We start from the raw sequence: 17,545 nt of genomic DNA, 5'->3' as shown, positions 1-17,545 counted from the left end.
GAGGGATCCCATTGACCAAGGACTGAAATTAGATACCGGTAGTTAGATTAGCGTAGGGAGAGTTCTTTGCGATCGCCAAGATCCATTATTCCATCATGATGAGTTCTTGTATGAGCGCTACCGATTCAGCCGACAAGGAATCAAGACCTTCTCGAGTCATTTATTGCAAACACCACAGTCGAACATTGACTGTCTTGCGCTTTTTTGCGAGTGGTACATTTTCGTAGTGTCGGTGATGCGGAGAACAAAGCACTCATAATTATATGACAGTGTTATTAGTACACCATAGCATATCATTATTGTAGAAAATGATTAAGGTGGACTCATGATAAGGATAGAGAGAAATACACACAACTTATTTTCACTGATTCAATTTATTTGAGTGTAGCTTTTATTCAGTGAATTTATTTACTAAATACAGTTACATTTAGTCATTTAACAGATGCTTTTATTCAAAGCGACTTACAAGGAAATGTAAAACTACACCGAGGTAGGAGCAATCTTGCAGTTACTTACTGGCAGCAGTATCCTCTGTACCAGGTCACACTTGCCGTCGCCCATTCATACATAGATATCACCCCATAGACATCCTCACACACCGCTTCTTGTATTGCTCTCACAGCGGTGGCGGTATTGAATTTTGCCATGATTATGGTCTTGTATTCTTCATAAGCGTTCATTTTCATCTCCTGCTCGCCAGGGGAGAAAAAAAGAGCCCTTTTCTTTGAGTTTAGAACCATTATACCGTTAGAAAATCATTGTCTTGGTGATCGACCTTTCCTGCCTTTTGAAGTATGACGTGCACGCGCAATTGCCCTGATAAGTTTAGCCTGGTTGAAATTAACCACATGATTTGGAGGCGGATCAGCCGTTGACGACCCGATATTTCCTGTTCTCAATCAGCTCGCTAATGTTAACGGGGCTAAAAGGACAATTGATTAACTTAGCTTCAGCCCTTTACGAAGAACAGGGCCCAGGTCGCGGGGGATTGTTTACAAACTGTCGAACTAATACGTTGCAAAGTGGACGCTAGGGAGACCGCGCCACTACAAAACAGCACCATATTCTAAATTCGGCCATTTGGGAAAACAACTATTATCAAAAAATTACCAAAAAATAAATCACAAGAAAGTAATACAATTATAGTATTGGCCGCAGTACGCCACTGGCGCCACACAAAGTGTGGGGGTCTACGATAGTGGCCAAAATAAAAATCTGTCATAAATCAGCCCATAAAATGTACTAATATATCAATTTGGAACTCTAATTATGGTAATAATTAAATGAATAACGGAAAAGAAAATTACCTCATCAATTGGATGGTCCTTGGTTTAGGCCACACCCAAAGATTATCTTGAGGCCTTGGAAAGAGTTTTGGGGTCCTCAGAGTTTGGGGAGGACTTATGGCTTTAGAGCCCTACGCATGAGTAGGCTATTGTTTCAATTTCTAGTTATGTATTATATGTGCGAAGCATCTCTATGAATTTCATAGTGGATCTGAAGCTTATATTAGCGCCACTTTTTTTGTTTTTAGGAGAGACCGCAATCACTATGTGGCAGGAAATTGGCATTGGAGACTACCTACAGTGGAGATTAACTACAGTTCAGTTGCTTGACTAAGTTATGTTGATCATGAAATTGTGTAATTGAATTACTAAAAAGAAACTAGCGTATTAGCTACTTTAACACATTATTAATCTGAGTATTGTTATTCTTTTACACCCCCTAGATCGTAGGCCAAATAAAAGCTTTGAGCAACCTAGTCAAATGCAGCATAAAAGTGACACAACTTTAAATCAGTCTCCCCCAAACACCTCCATCATCACCCGTTTCCACAGCCCTGGTTGAGACACATCAGACATCATCCATAGCAGTCTTCCAGTACACAGCCCTGGTTGAGACCCATCAGACATCATCCATGGCTTCTTCCTAACACATCCATGCCCGCACACTTATGCCCAGGGTCCCCAGGCTTCCTTGGGTCCAGGGTCACATTTTGGGTCATCATCTGGAAAAACAATAGGCTTGGCATTCCTCTGATAGTGCTGAAGTCGACGGAGAAGGAAGTCTACCATCTTAGGGTTGAGTGCAGACACCTCGTCCCGCTCCTCAGGGTCTTGCACCACATTATACAAGCGGATTGCTGCCTTTGGGGTGGGGCACCAGTGAGAGGGCTTGGGACCAGACACTGATCCTGGCCTGGGAAACCAAAGAGGACAGCCTGCAAGAGGAACACATTGCTATTATGAAGAGAGCTGTGAAGAATGCATGGATGCAAGGAGTTTTCTCGCTGATAATCCACCAGTGTGCATATATTATATATATATATACAGTGGGGAAAATAAGTATTTGAACCCCTGCCGATTTCGCAAGTTTGGCCACTTGCAAAGAAATGTGTGATGTGTAATTGTAATGGTAGGTCTATTTTAACAGTGAGAGACAGAATATCCACAAAAACATCCTGAAAACTGCATTTTATAACAGTTATGAATTGATTTGCATTTGTCGCGGGAGTATTTGAACCCCTAGCAAAACATGTCTTAGTACTTGGTGGAATAACCCTTGTAGGCAAGCACAGACGTCAGACGTTTCTTGTAGTTGGTCACTAGGTTTACACACATCTCAGGAGGGATTTTGGTCCACTCCTCTTTGCAGATCCTCTCCAAATCCTTAAGGTTGCGTTTTCAATGGGAGGTTCACGCCCAATATTCCACGTTACATGGCCCCATCCATAGTCCCCTCAATGCGGTGGAGTCGTCCTGTACCCTTGGCAGAGAAACAGCCCCAAAGCATAATGTTTCCACCTCCATGCTTGACTGTGGGGATGGTGTTCTTGGGGTCATATTCAGCATTCTTCCCCCTCCAAACGCGGCAAGTCGAGTTGATGCCAAAGAGCTTGATTTTGGTCTCATCTGACCACATCCTGTCTCCCAATCCTCCTTAGAATCATTTCAAGTGTTCATTGGCAAACTTCAGACGGCCCTGTACATGTGCTTCCTTGAGCAGGGGGACCTTGCGAGTGCTGCAGTACTTCAAACCATTACGGCGTAGTGTGTTGCCAATGGTTTTCTTGGTGACCGACAAGCTGACTGAGCACAGCCAAAGCACAGCACACCTGCAAGCCGAAACGATGCCTTTTAAACATAAAAGTGGTTTTGCCTGGTCAAATAGCTCATCATTGGCTGCCAGTCGAGTTCGGCCAAACATTTAGAAATGATACCCGGGCTCAGGTCGGGATCGGGCACATCAGCGCGATAAGGCATTGAACATTCCATATTTGAATATCTTAATAAGTAGTGAAGTCAACGTGTCTGCTTAACATGATGCAGAAGTTTGTGTTTGAGAATGAAATAAATCACATTTAGGATAACAGCCTTCTTCCTGTGTGCGGGAATTTGTTTATGTCCTATAGCTGTGACAACGCGATTACAGGCGGCAAACTTGCATCATGAAAGAAGTTAAAAAGAAACTGTTACCTGGAGAATTTAAAACAATACAAAACGAGGGGAAAACTACTGCATGGAGATATTTCTGCTTAGTAGTCAATGCAGATTCTATGGATTAAACCTCGATTGTTGGACTATGTAGATAGTTTTACAACGAACGTTGTGCACTTAAAGTGCACTTAAACTCATCTGGAGAGTTTAAACGACACTTAACGAGGGGAAATTTACTGTATGGAGATATTTCTGTCGGATGGCGTCATAGTCGATGCGGATTCTAATGAGGCTGTTTGATATGTCCAATGTAAGAAGTGTGAAGCTTTAATGAAATATGATTGATGCCATCCTCTTTCTCCACAACAACATGGATTAAACCTCGATGGTTGGACTATGTAGATAGTTTTATAACGAACGTGGCCGTGCGCTTACATTTTTCAAGAAAAACAATGATCTTCAATGGTAAGACTTGTTTTATTCGTTCCTCTTCTGGTGTAGCATATAACGTGAGTTTTATTTAGGCATAGCAGATGCCTAGCGTGTGTAATGTGTAGGCCATTTCATTCCGTTCTTGCAATGTGAATAATTTAATTTCAATATGCTATCTCCCTCTTGTGCGCGCTTGTGCGTTTAACGGAGCTTGTTTGTGTGAGCGAGTGCATTTATCTGTGCATTTATCTGTTGATGCTAGAGTTTAATAAAGACAGGCTATTCATAAAAAACGTACGTAAATGTGTCAGTAGTATGAACAGTTGAGACATTGACTCATTGGGGTTCGGACAAAATATTTTACTTGCTGTCGGACTCGGGTCGGGCTGGGACACATCAGCGCGATAAGGCATTGAACATTCCATATTTAAAATATCTTAAGTAGTGAAGTCAACGTGTCTGCTTCACATGAAGCAGAAGTTCATTTATTGACACATCTTTTAAGGACGGCCACAGCGCTTTAAAACAACGTGTTTATAAGTTACATTATTCAAAGGTGGAAGATAAAAGGCGAGATAATCGCAAGGTTTAGGCCTACTTTCTCATTATGTGTGTGTGTTGTGTCAGTGTTTGTAATACATTGGTGTTGGCTGCAAGTTAACTCCACTTCACGTTAATCTTAGCTTTTGTATATGAGCATTCATTTCAACTGTTCTATCATCTGAAATATCACGGTGTCGAAAAACAAACCTTTGATCTAAACAGAATATTCAGTATGGAATGGGAATATTTCAGAGCAGTATCTTTTGTCGCGTTTGACAAATGTGTCTCCTGTGAGAATGGGATAGTATTCTCTCCTGTGAATTCACGGTCATTTGAGGGTCCTTATAAGTGTTTCAAATATCTTCAGATCTCTTCTGTTATGTTTGTTCATAATCAACAAGAAGAAGCTTGTGAGACGGTCTACAGGCTATTCATAAAAAATGTACGTAAATGTGTCATTAGTATGAACAGTTGAGACATTGGTTGGGTTCCGACAATATATTTGAATGGCTGTCGGGCTCGGGACGGCTGTCGGACGCAGGCCAGGCTCGGACAGATATATTCGGCTGATCCAAACTCTATAACAGAATAGGAACAGATAGGGAATGAAACAGGAAATGTGAGATTCCGGAAATGATGTCGTTCGGAAATGATGTCGTTAGCAGACCAATCACAGCCAAGGGGGTATCCGTAGCTATCCGTAGCTGTCCGAAAAGTTAGAAAAATCAGGAGGTGCACGTTGGTGTCCGTCGAGCTCTTCGAGGTGCTCGGAGGGGCGTTCCACCTCGGGGAAGGTGTTGTCAAGGCGTGCCTATGTGTCCGTCTCCGTTCAAACGCACGCCCATAAATTGGGCATTACACCATCATACAAGTAATCCTCTGCTCCAAACTCTCCTGGCTCACTGTCCCCCCGTCTGTCAGTGTGTCACCAGCTTCCTCACAAGAAAACACTTCAATTCCAGACCCATCTGCTCATACGATATTACCTGGGTAGCCTGTCAGTAGCTTCCACTCTCTGTAGCGGATGGCAGCGTGGATGTGAACATCGAACCCATCAGAGTGGTTGAATCTGGAGACAACAGACTGAGGCCTTTGAGCAGATTCTGGAGGTAAGGTCAGCCCAGGATCACTTGAACCTGAACAGAAACATATTAAACATACATCTTGATATGTAAATTAAAATGACTGCAATGACCAGATGAACCTTGGACACATGTCAGCATCTTTGTCATCAAGATCTCAGGATTCCTATCCCTCTGACGTCATACCCTTTGGATGCTTGGATTTGACTACAGCATTTTCAATCAATTCTAAAAAGGTCTTTATCTCTCTTCTTGTTTTACAGTTCACAATGACTGCATGATAAGTGCAGGGGGCAGAGGGGGCCACAATCACATTCCCCACCAGGGCCGTGGCCCGTCCATATTGGTCGTCTGACCACCCAAAGATACGTTGCAAAAAATAAAGTCTAAATAAAGGTTTCTTCAAATAATTACAATAATTCACATCAGCATGATCAGCTAATCAGGTTGTTCTTTTTTTACGAGTTGGGCATAATCTATTGGGCACGTCATCAACCAAGGTCTTCTCTTCTGATACGACGTAAGTGTAAATACTAGAAACCTTAAAACAGGGTAAGTCACTTTGTTGGGGCAGTTCTGTTCGCCCAAACGTTTTGCTGATGATGACATTTTACAAGATTTATCTAGTCTCGCAGTGCCATGCTTTGATAGCAATCCTGTTTAGTTGAACAACACCCCACCCATAAATAAACAATAAATCAGACAAACAGACAATAAAAAAAAAGCAATCCCAGAATGATACTTACAAGGTGCAATGTCCACGTAGAGTGGATCAATGTTATGAAGTATCTCGAGTCTGGGAGAAGACATCCCTTTGCTATGAGAAAGAGAACAGAACTGGGCTAGAACAAGAACTGTGCAAACAGAATAAATCTAGATTGAACATGGACCAGAGCGGCCTCCAACACTGTTCCATATCCATTCAGTACATGTACACATATTAAACACTGTTCCTCATCACCATATCCATTAAGTACATTCACACATATTGGCAGCCGAACTCTACCCACTCACTCTGTTTCTTTCTCCCCCTCCTAGTCTGGACTATCTCCACTGTGGGATGCTGCTGTAGCCTCCCCACCCGATCTACTTGAAAAAAAGCCTTGGCCTACACGTACCCAACCCCCACCATACTGTCATATACTTATTCTACCCCATACTCTGCTAGTATTTTCCTGCAACGTAAATAATTATCAACATCGATATGGTTTTCTGTTCCATTACTCTACTTACCCTGGTAATAGTAACCCTACGAGCACACTGTATACCCACTAAGCTGTTCTACAGTACTTGAATGCTCTGTCCCCACCTTTCCACTACCAAATTTGTATGTATATACCATATTATGTTTGTATGTATTATGTACCCTTACCCCATGAATGCTGTGTACATCTACCACATGTATGTTGTGTACATCTACCACATGTATGCTAGCATGCTCATCATGATACATGTCTGATTTCTTCTGCTATGTTGCTCATCATGATACATGTATGATTTCTTCTGCTATGTTCCTGGTTGATTTCCCTCCCCTACTGCATTGTGTTTTCTGTGGACATCTAGTATATCATTTATAATATACACACACACACACACACACACACACACACACACACACACACACATATCATATATACACACACACACACACACACACACACACACACACACATATATATATATATATATAATATATCATTTAATTATGATGAATAATATATTTATACTAATATTTATGGATTATAATTTAATTGTTATTTATCTAGTATACTTTTTCTGCTGTATAATCATGTTGCCCTCATTACATGATAACATCATGGTTTCCTGTAGTTAGCCTTGATTTTGTCCTTCACTCAGGTTTGAAAATAATTGTTTAAACCAAATAGTTTATAAATGAATCAATCCTACACAGCTTTCTTAATATTGCAGTGTACTCAACTCAGATTAATAGGATCATCACGTTTTTTTGAGTTGAGAAGTGTAGCTCCAGGGCCCTTAATGTTCCTAACCCAGTCCTGTCTGTAACAGGGCCCTTAATGATCCTAACCCAGTCCTGTCTGTAACAGGGCCCTTAATGTTCCAGTCCTGTCTGTAACAGGGGCCCTTAATGATCCTAACCCAGTCCTGTCTGTAACAGGGCCCTTAATGTTCCAGTCCTGTCTGTAACAGGGCCCTTAATGATCCAGTCCTGTCTGTAACAGGGCCCTTAATGATCCAGTCCTGTCTGTAACAGGGCCCTTAATGATCCAGTCCTGTCTGTAACAGGGCCCTTAATGTTCCAGTCCTGTCTGTAACAGGGCCCTTAATGATCCAGACCTGTCTGTAACAGGGCCCTTAATGTTGTTCCTAACCCAGTCCTGTCTGTAACAGGGCTCTTAATGTTCCAGTCCTGTCTGTAACAGGGCCCTTAATGTCACTAACCCAGTCCTGTCTGTAACAGGGGCCCTTAATGTTCCAGTCCTGTCTGTAACAGGGGTCCTTAATGAGGGCCCTTCATGTTCCAGTCCTGTCTGTAACAGGGCCCTTAATGTTCCAGTCCTGTCTGTAACAGGGCCCTTAATGTTCCTAACCCAGTCCTGTCTGTAACAGGGCCCTTAATGTTCCAGTCCTGTCTGTAACAGGGCCCTTAATGTTCCAGTCCTGTCTGTAACAGGGCCCTTAATGATCCAGTCCTGTCTGTAACAGGGCCCTTAATGTTCCCAGTCCTGTCTGTAACAGGGCCCTTAATAATCCGTCCTGTCTGTAACAGGGCCCTTAATGATCCAGTCCTGTCTGTAACAGGGCCCTTATAATGTCACTAACCCAGTCCTGTCTGTAACAGGGGCCCTTAATGTTCCAGTCCTGTCTGTAACAGGGGCCCTTAATGATCCAGTCCTGTCTGTAACAGGGCCCTTATGTCCAGTCCGTCTGTAAGGGCCCTTAATGTTCATAACCCAGTCCTGTCTGTAACAGGGGCCTTAATGTTCCTAACCCAGTCCTGTCTGTAACAGGGGCCCTTAATGTTCCAGTCCTGTCTGTAACAGGGCCCTTAATGTTCCTAACCCAGTCCTGTCTGTAACAGGGCCCTTAATGTTCCAGTCCTGTCTGTAACAGGGCCCTTAATGATCCAGTCCTGTCTGTAACAGGGCCCTTAATGATCCAGACCTGTCTGTAACAGGGCCCTTAATGTGTTCCTAACCTAGTCCTGTCTGTAACAGGGGCCCTTAATGTGTTCCTAACCCAGTCCTGTCTGTAACAGGGCCCTTAATGTGTTCCTAACCCAGTACTGTCTGTAACAGGGCCCTTAATGTTCCTAACCCAGTCCTGTCTGTAACAGGGGCCTTAATTATCCTAACCCAGTCCTGTCTGTAACAGGGCCCTTAATGTGTTCCTAACCCAGTCCTGTCTGTAACAGGGCCCTTAATGTGTTCCTAACCCAGTCCTGTCTGTAACAGGGCCCTTAATGATCCAGTCCTGTCTGTAACAGGGCCCTTAATGTTCCAGTCCTGTCTGTAACCAACAGTGTTTCAGTTCTAGGATCACAGTTGAATGTTGTGACGGTCGTGGGGCGACCACACATGAAAGTGACTCCTCGTACTGCCCCGTAACTACAACTGCTAGCACACACAAACACATATGGACTTGCATACCAACTCACACACACGCACAACACACACACAAACACACACACACATACACAGACAGACTGGCATACTTGTACACACACAAGCATGCACTCACCTGTTTGAAATAACTTTAAACAAAGGAGGTACTTTAATTTGCTTTCCAACATATATTTTAGTGAACTGGGTTGGTGCACAAACTTGGCCTCATCGAATATATATAGATTTTTTTGTGGTGGACTTTGTTCGCTTGATCCTTTTCAAGCTTTAATGAACTTGTATGACTTTCAACCCTCACTCTGACTCCCACCTATAGACAGTAACCCGGCTCTCAGTCCGTCACAAATGTATACAACTCACCTGATAGTTTTCCAAACATCAAAGCCATCTAGGGTTCTTATCCCCTTGGTTGAACCACCCGCCAGTTTCAACAGTGTAGGCAGCCAATCAGTGATATGGATGAGTTCACGACTTGTGGTGCCAGGTTTCTCCAGCAAAGGGCTATTAACAAAGCCAACGGCCCGCACCCCTCCTTCCCACAGGGACCATTTTCTGCCACGCAGAGGCCAGTTGCTGCCCCCCTCCAGAGTCTGTCCTCCATTATCTGTCACAAAAGAGACACATATCCATAGAGCTAGGTCATTAATATCTATGAAACATGACAAAATATAAAAAAGTGGCAATCAGACAATAAAAGACAAAGATGCTCCTCCTTCTCACCCCCGGATGGCTAGCTTGAGGTAATCAGCCATTTTGTTAACTTGTTCAATATCGCACACATTAAGAATAGCACCTGTAGAGAGTTGTGGTGAAATCAGAGAGAGATAGAACCAACCAAACCAGCTTTTTCAGTTGTTTTATTTGGAACTATTGTTTCTCCCCATTCCAACCTTTTGATATGTTTGCAAGTGACCGCTAGACTGAGCTGGTTAGCTTGCTAGCTGTGCCACCATAAACTTGGCTTGCATTTACAAGATCCAGCCAACATTATCTGCAATGTTGAAATGGGCATCGCTTAAACAGGCTTTCAACCCCACAATAGCTGTCTTTGTAGGGACAGAGAAAACAAATACATAGTGTTATAATTTTTCCCTTCCAAATATTGTTGTAAAACTAAATATAACTAAAACTAAATTTAGTGTGAGTTAGGGGTGTGAATCTCTCATGAAAAAGACGATCCTATTCATAAATTATTATTATTATTATTATATCTCGATACAAGGGCACCATACGATACAAGAAAAGATGCATGTTGATAAAAAACAATTCAGTGCGATTCGATGCGATTCAATGTGATTCGATGCAGTTCAATAATTGAAAACACTGCGTTGTTAGGAAACAATGGACCTCATTTTAGAACATTTTCTTAAGTGTCTTCTGAAATATCTTCTTACCAACTTCGAAAGACCAACCTAAGAAAAGATCTCCGCCGGATTCATGAACGCCTGGAAATGTGTTCTTAGCTGTGCACTGATTCTTAAATTGAACTCGCTTTCTCATGCACCTGAACTTGCATACAGAAACGCCCCGCCCGCTCCTTATAAGGGCATGTAATTGCAATGTGTAAACACTCCACAGGCAACGCAAAAGCAACTTCAGACTGATCAAAATCATGTCAAAGCGGAAAGCGAGCACCGGTAAACGCAGACCTAATTTCACCGGTGCAGAGGTGGAGGTACTGTTGCAGAATGTAGATGTGTTAATTCTATTCCACTATGGCTATATCCACGCGATTGAGTTTAGTGCTTATTTATTTATTCACTGCCATTTGCAGTGTTCGTATAGTGCTTTTATTTATGTTAGGACATCAAGATGCCTCGGTCTCGGAATCATGACTATAAATGTTAAACATAATTGTTAATGATACAAATATTCCCCTATTTATTATTATTATAATTATTTAAATCCGAGGATGTGTGTAGAATTGATGTGAACGCAATCAACAACGATTTCTCTTCCTTGGCTGAAGTAGCTAGCATAGCATTGGCCATTGAAATGAATGGTGTAGCTAGCATAGCATTGGCCATTGAAATGAATAGGAGTTGTAATCTGTCATTCTCTCCAGATGTATATAATACCTCCATGTACTTCGGGGCGTTATTTGTGAGAATACAACCTGATTGGCTTATGCTATGCGGGCTTCGGCCAATGACAGGCTGTCATTGTTCTGACTGAGATCAAATGCACCAGGTGAGCGAGTGAGTGTTTTACGTAGCGACTTAACGGAGAGACAAACGCTTGTGAACCGGTTCATAACTTTTAAACCGGGGCAACGACCGGTTCATGTCATTTTAATACCGATACGGGACTTCAAGCATCGATGTAGTCGTATCTTACACGCAAAAAAACGATATCGATACGTATCGGTTATTTTTTACACCCCTAGTATGAGTGTTTAGTTTACATTTTTTCTATGATTAAAGGTGATAGTTTGTGATTTGAAGCTTTATCTACAGTCTTAGATTGAACTAGCCTTGAGGTCCAGCCAAAAATAGCAGACATATAGGATTGGCAAGTTGTAGTATAGGCAAGTTGTCACAAATCATCTTTGTCAATGTTTGTGGCCACGGGATGCTATGCTGTAGCCTGACGATGTCATACTCATAATTCTAGTCAGAATATGAGTCTGATACCGCTCCAATGGGCTGTGATTATGGGGCGTGTTTCAACCGAACCAGGAAAAAAAATGCCTCTTCGCTCAATTGGATATATCTAGAACAATCAGAGCAACGTAGTATGACCATAACGTAGACCATGGGGCCAGCTGATACATTAAACTTTTACCGGATCCCTTAGGAAGGACGGCAAAAACATCTTTTCGATCGACAAATGCCTTGTGCTGTCAATGTCTTCTAAAACAGACTCGAATCTCCACATTTCAGCTCTCCAACGGCAGCCATGTTTGTTGAAAACGAATTCACCCCTAAAGCTCTTTGGTTTTCTTCATCGTTGTGATACAAATACATTGTACAAAATACAGTGCCATCTACTGTTTATTGTATTGTTCACCCAACTCACAAAGAGTCCTTCTAAGTTACCCTTTTATCTGTGGATCTTCACCTGGACTCAACAAAAAGTAGCTCAAGTTGAGTGGAAGTTATGTTTTTCTTTTTTCAAAATTTCAGAAAACCTGTGAGTTAATGGAATGCATGGAGTTGCCCTGTACTTACTTCTATGCCTCTAGAGTACATTCCAAAGACAAGGTCTGGTTATCATAATACCTGAGGAGAAGATGAGCACAGTGTTATTCCAGAGGTCATGAGTCATCAGAGCCTCCGTCAGGTTTCCCACAGCTTCATCCATGGCTGACACCATCCCTGCGTAAAGTCTGCGATGAGGGTCCTTGATGAAGCTGTAAGGGGCGGTGTAGCGCTCAGGAACTTGCAGAGGGCCGTGCACTGCTTGGAGGGCTAGATATAGGAAGAGGGGCTGCAGACATGTCATAGAATGAGACGAGGGTGTGTTATCTATAGAGACATGATTATAAAATATTACACATTAGGTAAAAAAGGTCATTTGACATGAAAATGTTTTCTTACGGACTTCGGAAGACCAACGTAAGAAAAGATCTCCGCCTGATTCATGAACGCCTGAAAATGGGTTCTTACGCAGCCGACGTGTTCTCGGCAATGCTCCCCCGAATGAGGATTCTTAAATTGAACACGCATTCTCGTGCACCTGGATTTGCATACATACACGCCCCGCCAGCTCCCTATAAGGGCACGCAACCGTAGTGACGCGCGCAGTCAGAATCGACCGAATCCACGCAAAAGCGAGGCATGTCAAAGCGGAAAGCGAGCACCGGTCGAGTAAACGCAGATCTAACTTCACCGGTTCAGAGGTGGAGGTACTGTTGCAGGATGTGGCTATATCAACGAGTTTGAGTTCAGTGCTTATTTATTTATTCACTTACATTTGCAGTGTTCGTAGAATCATGACTATAGATGTGAAACGTAATTGTTAATACAAACATTCTCGTATTTATTATTATTATAATTATTTAAATCCAAGGATGTCTGTAGAGTTGATGTGAACGCAATCACCAACGATTTCTCACAAATTCAGCCCTTAACCCTTCTAACACGGAGCGGCCCCGTGGGGCATCTGGTGTTTTTTTGAGGAATTGCATTTAAGAAAACTCTGGGCGATTTACGACTGCTATTTCGCCTTCTGCAATTCTTCTGAAGTTTACAAATTTACAAATGAAATGAAGTTGACCAGACAAAACATGAAATATCTTGTGTTCATACTGTCTGCAATGAAATACAAGTCAAGGTACATTTATAAATCACTGCTTTCTTTTTTTATTTGCATTTTCCAATATAGAGTTAGCTGGTAAAGGTTAGCTGGTTAAAAAAACCTTCCAAACTGCCAAATGCTGCTCACAGATCAATGTGTGTGCAGTCAAACACTCCAAAAGAGTACATCAGGAAAGCCAGCACTCACTGCAAAATGTATGCTAGCCTGGTGGTCAACCACACTGTATGGGAACTGTACCTGCTTGACTGATCTCATCCCATAGAGCTGGGCACAACTGACACAGGACGACTGGCACAGACCCAACCAGTGCTACTCAGTGCTTCTTGCAAAGGAAACACTCGCAAAGGAAACCGCAATGCAGGAATCCTTGCCATGTTTCTCTGCAAAGCTATGCCCAACTCAACACGGTGTTCCAAGAGAATAGTGACTGGCTTATCAGCCATCAGTTATTATGGGCCAATTGGCATGGTCTCTAAATACCTGTTCCCCTCTAATTCTGCCATTGGCAATGTCCTCCAATACGGACAGAGCTGACATCATTACAACATAAAAGAAAATGCTTTTTAACCATCCTAGGCCATTCGTCTGATTCATACATATTTTACTGTGCACAAAACTACTCACAATTCCTAAAATATCAGTTGTTCCATTCAACATGCAAAGTCTTGTGCAGGAGCTTGTATTAGCAAAATTGTGTAATGTACAAGGAAGGAAGTAAATGTGGCCATCTGTTCACTACCTTGGTGGGGTCATGTTGGCCAATGAGATCAATGGCTTTCTGTGTGAAGAGATGGGTGGAGTAAGTCCCAGTGTATCCTGAAGCAACCTCCTCCCCTTCACGCAGGTCCAGTGCACAGCGTGTCAAATTCAGCTCAGAAATATGGTAGCAGCGCTGATGGGTGAAGTAGTCTTCAGAGCCTGTTAGGTAACCTGTGAGCAATTTGGTAACCAGTTAAACAAGCTAGGCACAATCATGATGCACACAACCGCGAGATACATTTTTCTTTACATTTTGAGCTGTTAATTATCACAGAAATAATGATGGTTATGTTCATTACACAAAGGCTAAAAGAGATACAAAATATTAAACATCAGTATTAAACCTTATACTGACCAAATTTCAGCAGGTTAGAGTCTGACCATTTCAGTCTTACACTGAACAGCTTAAATAGAATAGAGCTTATGTATGGTGGCCAACAGGTGCAGAGCTGTGCAGTGAGTAAACCTCACTCCTCAATACCTTAAGAGACATGCAACAGAGGACAGCACCACCCATAGGTAACCTCACTCCCCAACACCTTAAGAGACGTTTAAACCTCACTCCCCAACACCTTAAGAGATGAGTAAACCTCACCCCTCAATACCTTAAGAGACATGCAACAGATGACAGCACAACCCATGGGTGTTTGCCTCATTGATTATATATCCGCCTCACGTTTCAAAGGATGCAGGCTCAAGTCTGTGTGTGATTATGCTACCCAAAACAGGTGGATGTGCATTACAGTGGAAATACCAAGCTAAGCATTGGCTGCCTTTAATATATGTATAGCTTTTGAATGATCTGATCAACTCAGTCTTTCTCTCTCAACTAGTCTATAGTCTATAAGCTATGGTGCAGATAGTGAGGCAGCCCCAAACAGATCAAAATGAACTAGAATAGCATACATACACTTTATACTTTCAAATATTTAAAGAAGTACATATAGTACTGACACCAAGTGCTTAAAACCGGTATTGCATTCCAAATTCATAATATTGGAGAGCGTTGGGTCCCGCCCCAGAATATCATAATAAGGAAGTTCTAAGGAAGAACAGTACAGGCAGAATATCCTAATAATAAAGTTCTAAGGAAGAACTTTGCAAGCATTGTAATTAAACAGCAGTTCAGTCATGAAGCCAAATCTCTCTTTGGTGCTGTGTAACAACTTATACATTTTGATCATCATACACCAAGAGAATTTACCAAAATAGGAGTCAAACCCACGACGCGTGGGCATGCATTCTCTGCGGTACATGCCAAGATGCCACTTGCCCACCATATGTGTGGCATAGCCTGCCTCCTTCAGATGCTCAGGTAGAAGCTTTTCATCCAGTGGCACACAGTAGGGTTGGCATGGCCATATGATCTGGTGCTGCATACCAGTGTGGATCTGAACACAAATATATCATTAGATTAATACATTGACATGGTTTCAACTCTACACAGTCCTTTACTATGCAATATCAACGAGCTAGGTAACATTACATTGACAAGTAGTCAGATCCAACATTTCGCATACTAAAAAACTACGACCTAGGCTACAGGATAACAGGGACTAAAACCTACCTGGTATTTCCCCGTCATCAGCTGGTTCCGAGAGGGTGTGCATAATGGCTGAACGTAATAGTTGTCCAGTTGGACTCCACTTTTGGACATTCTGTCCAGGTTAGGAGTTTTAATTTCGGACCCGTGAAAACCCACATCATTCCACCCTAAATCGTCAGCTAAAATGAAGATTATATGTGGCGGTTTAGCCTCTAAAAACGGCAGGTAAAAGAAGGCAGAAATTACAATTGTATTCAGTAGTATACGAAGTATTCTCATCTTAGCATTTTATCGTCACACTTTAACGTTAACGAGCAGCTAGTCTACTCTATAGGTCTATCTAAACTTTTAACATTAGCTCTCAATAACTGTTCTCTGAATGCGGAAGCTGTCTTTCTCATATGACTTCTTGAAGTTCAGTGCAGAATTTCCACATGCTGATGAATTGACTCAAAACCGTATCCCTCGACCAATCAGGTGATGAGTAGTCATGTGAACAGACGATGATACTGTGTGGACCTGCGGAGGTGCACAGGTCTCGTATTTTTAAGCACGCCTCGGGTCTTTGGTGTCACGGGTAACATCAATGGTTGCCAATCAGTGTTGTGTCGGTTGGTCCTCATTGCCTCAGTGGCAGTTTAACATTACAAAATAACCCGCAGCCAGTTTATAGCCAGCTAGGAAGGAAGGAAATAGCTTGTGCTACCCAATGCATTAAGGCCATCTTCTTTCCTAAGCTACGCCTTTTATTTCAGAAAACAAAAAAAAACAAAAAAGTTTGGGGGAGGTCTAATATTTATGTCGGACTTTAAACTCCTAGCCTAGCTAGTTACAAGTTTAACATAACGGACACCAAACGTTGCATGGCGAGCTGGCATCAGCTAGTCAATGCTAAATCTGTTGCTATAAACATTGGGGGTATTTCTATGGTTGGTCCTGGCCATTTTGCATCGGCGGCAAACTATCACCTTTTCCCTTGACTCGGCTATTAATAGGTTTACGGTGTTCATTGATTTCAGTTCACTCCACTTGAAGTTATTCGCGCGAATGTCCTTATTACGCCGCTGGCATATTATACAAATCATTTCAGTTTTATAATACACTGCCACACATGAAAGATCCATTCACAAACAATTAACAAATATGAACACAATATACAAACATTATTTTGGTAAATGTCCGATATGTAGCTAGTAGTAGACGATTGCGTTCAAAGCGACAACCTGCTGCGAACAGGAATTGAACCGGGTCAACCGCGTTAAAAGAGAGAACGTTCCCTGATGTCAGATGAAAGAAAATCAGCTGATGTCTAAAACGCACAACACCGCGAAATGTTGCCTCTTTTATCAAATAGAAAGCACAATCCCTACACTATTCCACTTCGATAATAAAACACCACACCTGACAGATCTGCTGACAAGATTTAGAGAATTCTTCATATTAAAATCCGACAGTCCCATAGAGCTCTGACATTTTGCTCTCTGTATCCAATACAAAGCACAATCATTACACTATTCCACCTCTATAGAAAAACACCACACCTCAAAGATGTATACACAAAGAATAAACAACTACTGTCACAGTTGACATACATTTAGGTTTAAAACTCCGACCCCTCTTGATGGCCTAGATCGTAGGCCAAATAAAAGGGTTCTTAAATAGGGTTCTAACCCTAACCCTAACCCTAAACATATTTTAAAGAGGGAATTTGTGAAATCACGCAACCTTTTGCATATATCCATAGATATCAATTGGGCTTTCACTATCAACATAAGCACTGTGCTTCAACCAATACCTAATCTTAAGAAATACAGATAATCTTCATAACTTCCATATGAAATACAGATAATCTTCATCACTTTGATATGAAATACAGATAATCTT

The 17,545-nt window shown here is 42.0% G+C and overlaps 1 protein-coding gene across 1 annotated transcript; it reads right to left on the bottom strand.

Annotated features, from left to right (window-relative positions):
* Window positions 1–743: 743 nt before the first annotated feature.
* LOC105902414 (arylsulfatase B-like) lies at window positions 744–16,722 on the bottom strand. Its single transcript, XM_031578016.2, has 8 exons — window positions 15,683–16,722; window positions 15,320–15,506; window positions 14,096–14,286; window positions 12,318–12,525; window positions 9,457–9,700; window positions 6,241–6,311; window positions 5,399–5,548; window positions 744–2,221 (listed from the first exon to the last, which is right to left on the bottom strand). The coding sequence occupies exons 1-8, from the start codon at window positions 15,938–15,940 to the stop codon at window positions 1,953–1,955; spliced, it is 1,578 nt and encodes a 525-aa protein (XP_031433876.1). The 5' UTR covers window positions 15,941–16,722; the 3' UTR covers window positions 744–1,952.
* Window positions 16,723–17,545: the final 823 nt, after the last annotated feature.

This window comes from Clupea harengus, chromosome 12 (assembly GCF_900700415.2).
Source record: "Clupea harengus chromosome 12, Ch_v2.0.2, whole genome shotgun sequence".
Lineage (NCBI taxonomy): Eukaryota > Metazoa > Chordata > Actinopteri > Clupeiformes > Clupeidae > Clupea > Clupea harengus.
The sequence above is the reverse complement of the archived record's forward strand: the minus strand, read 5'-3'. Positions and strand labels throughout refer to the sequence as shown.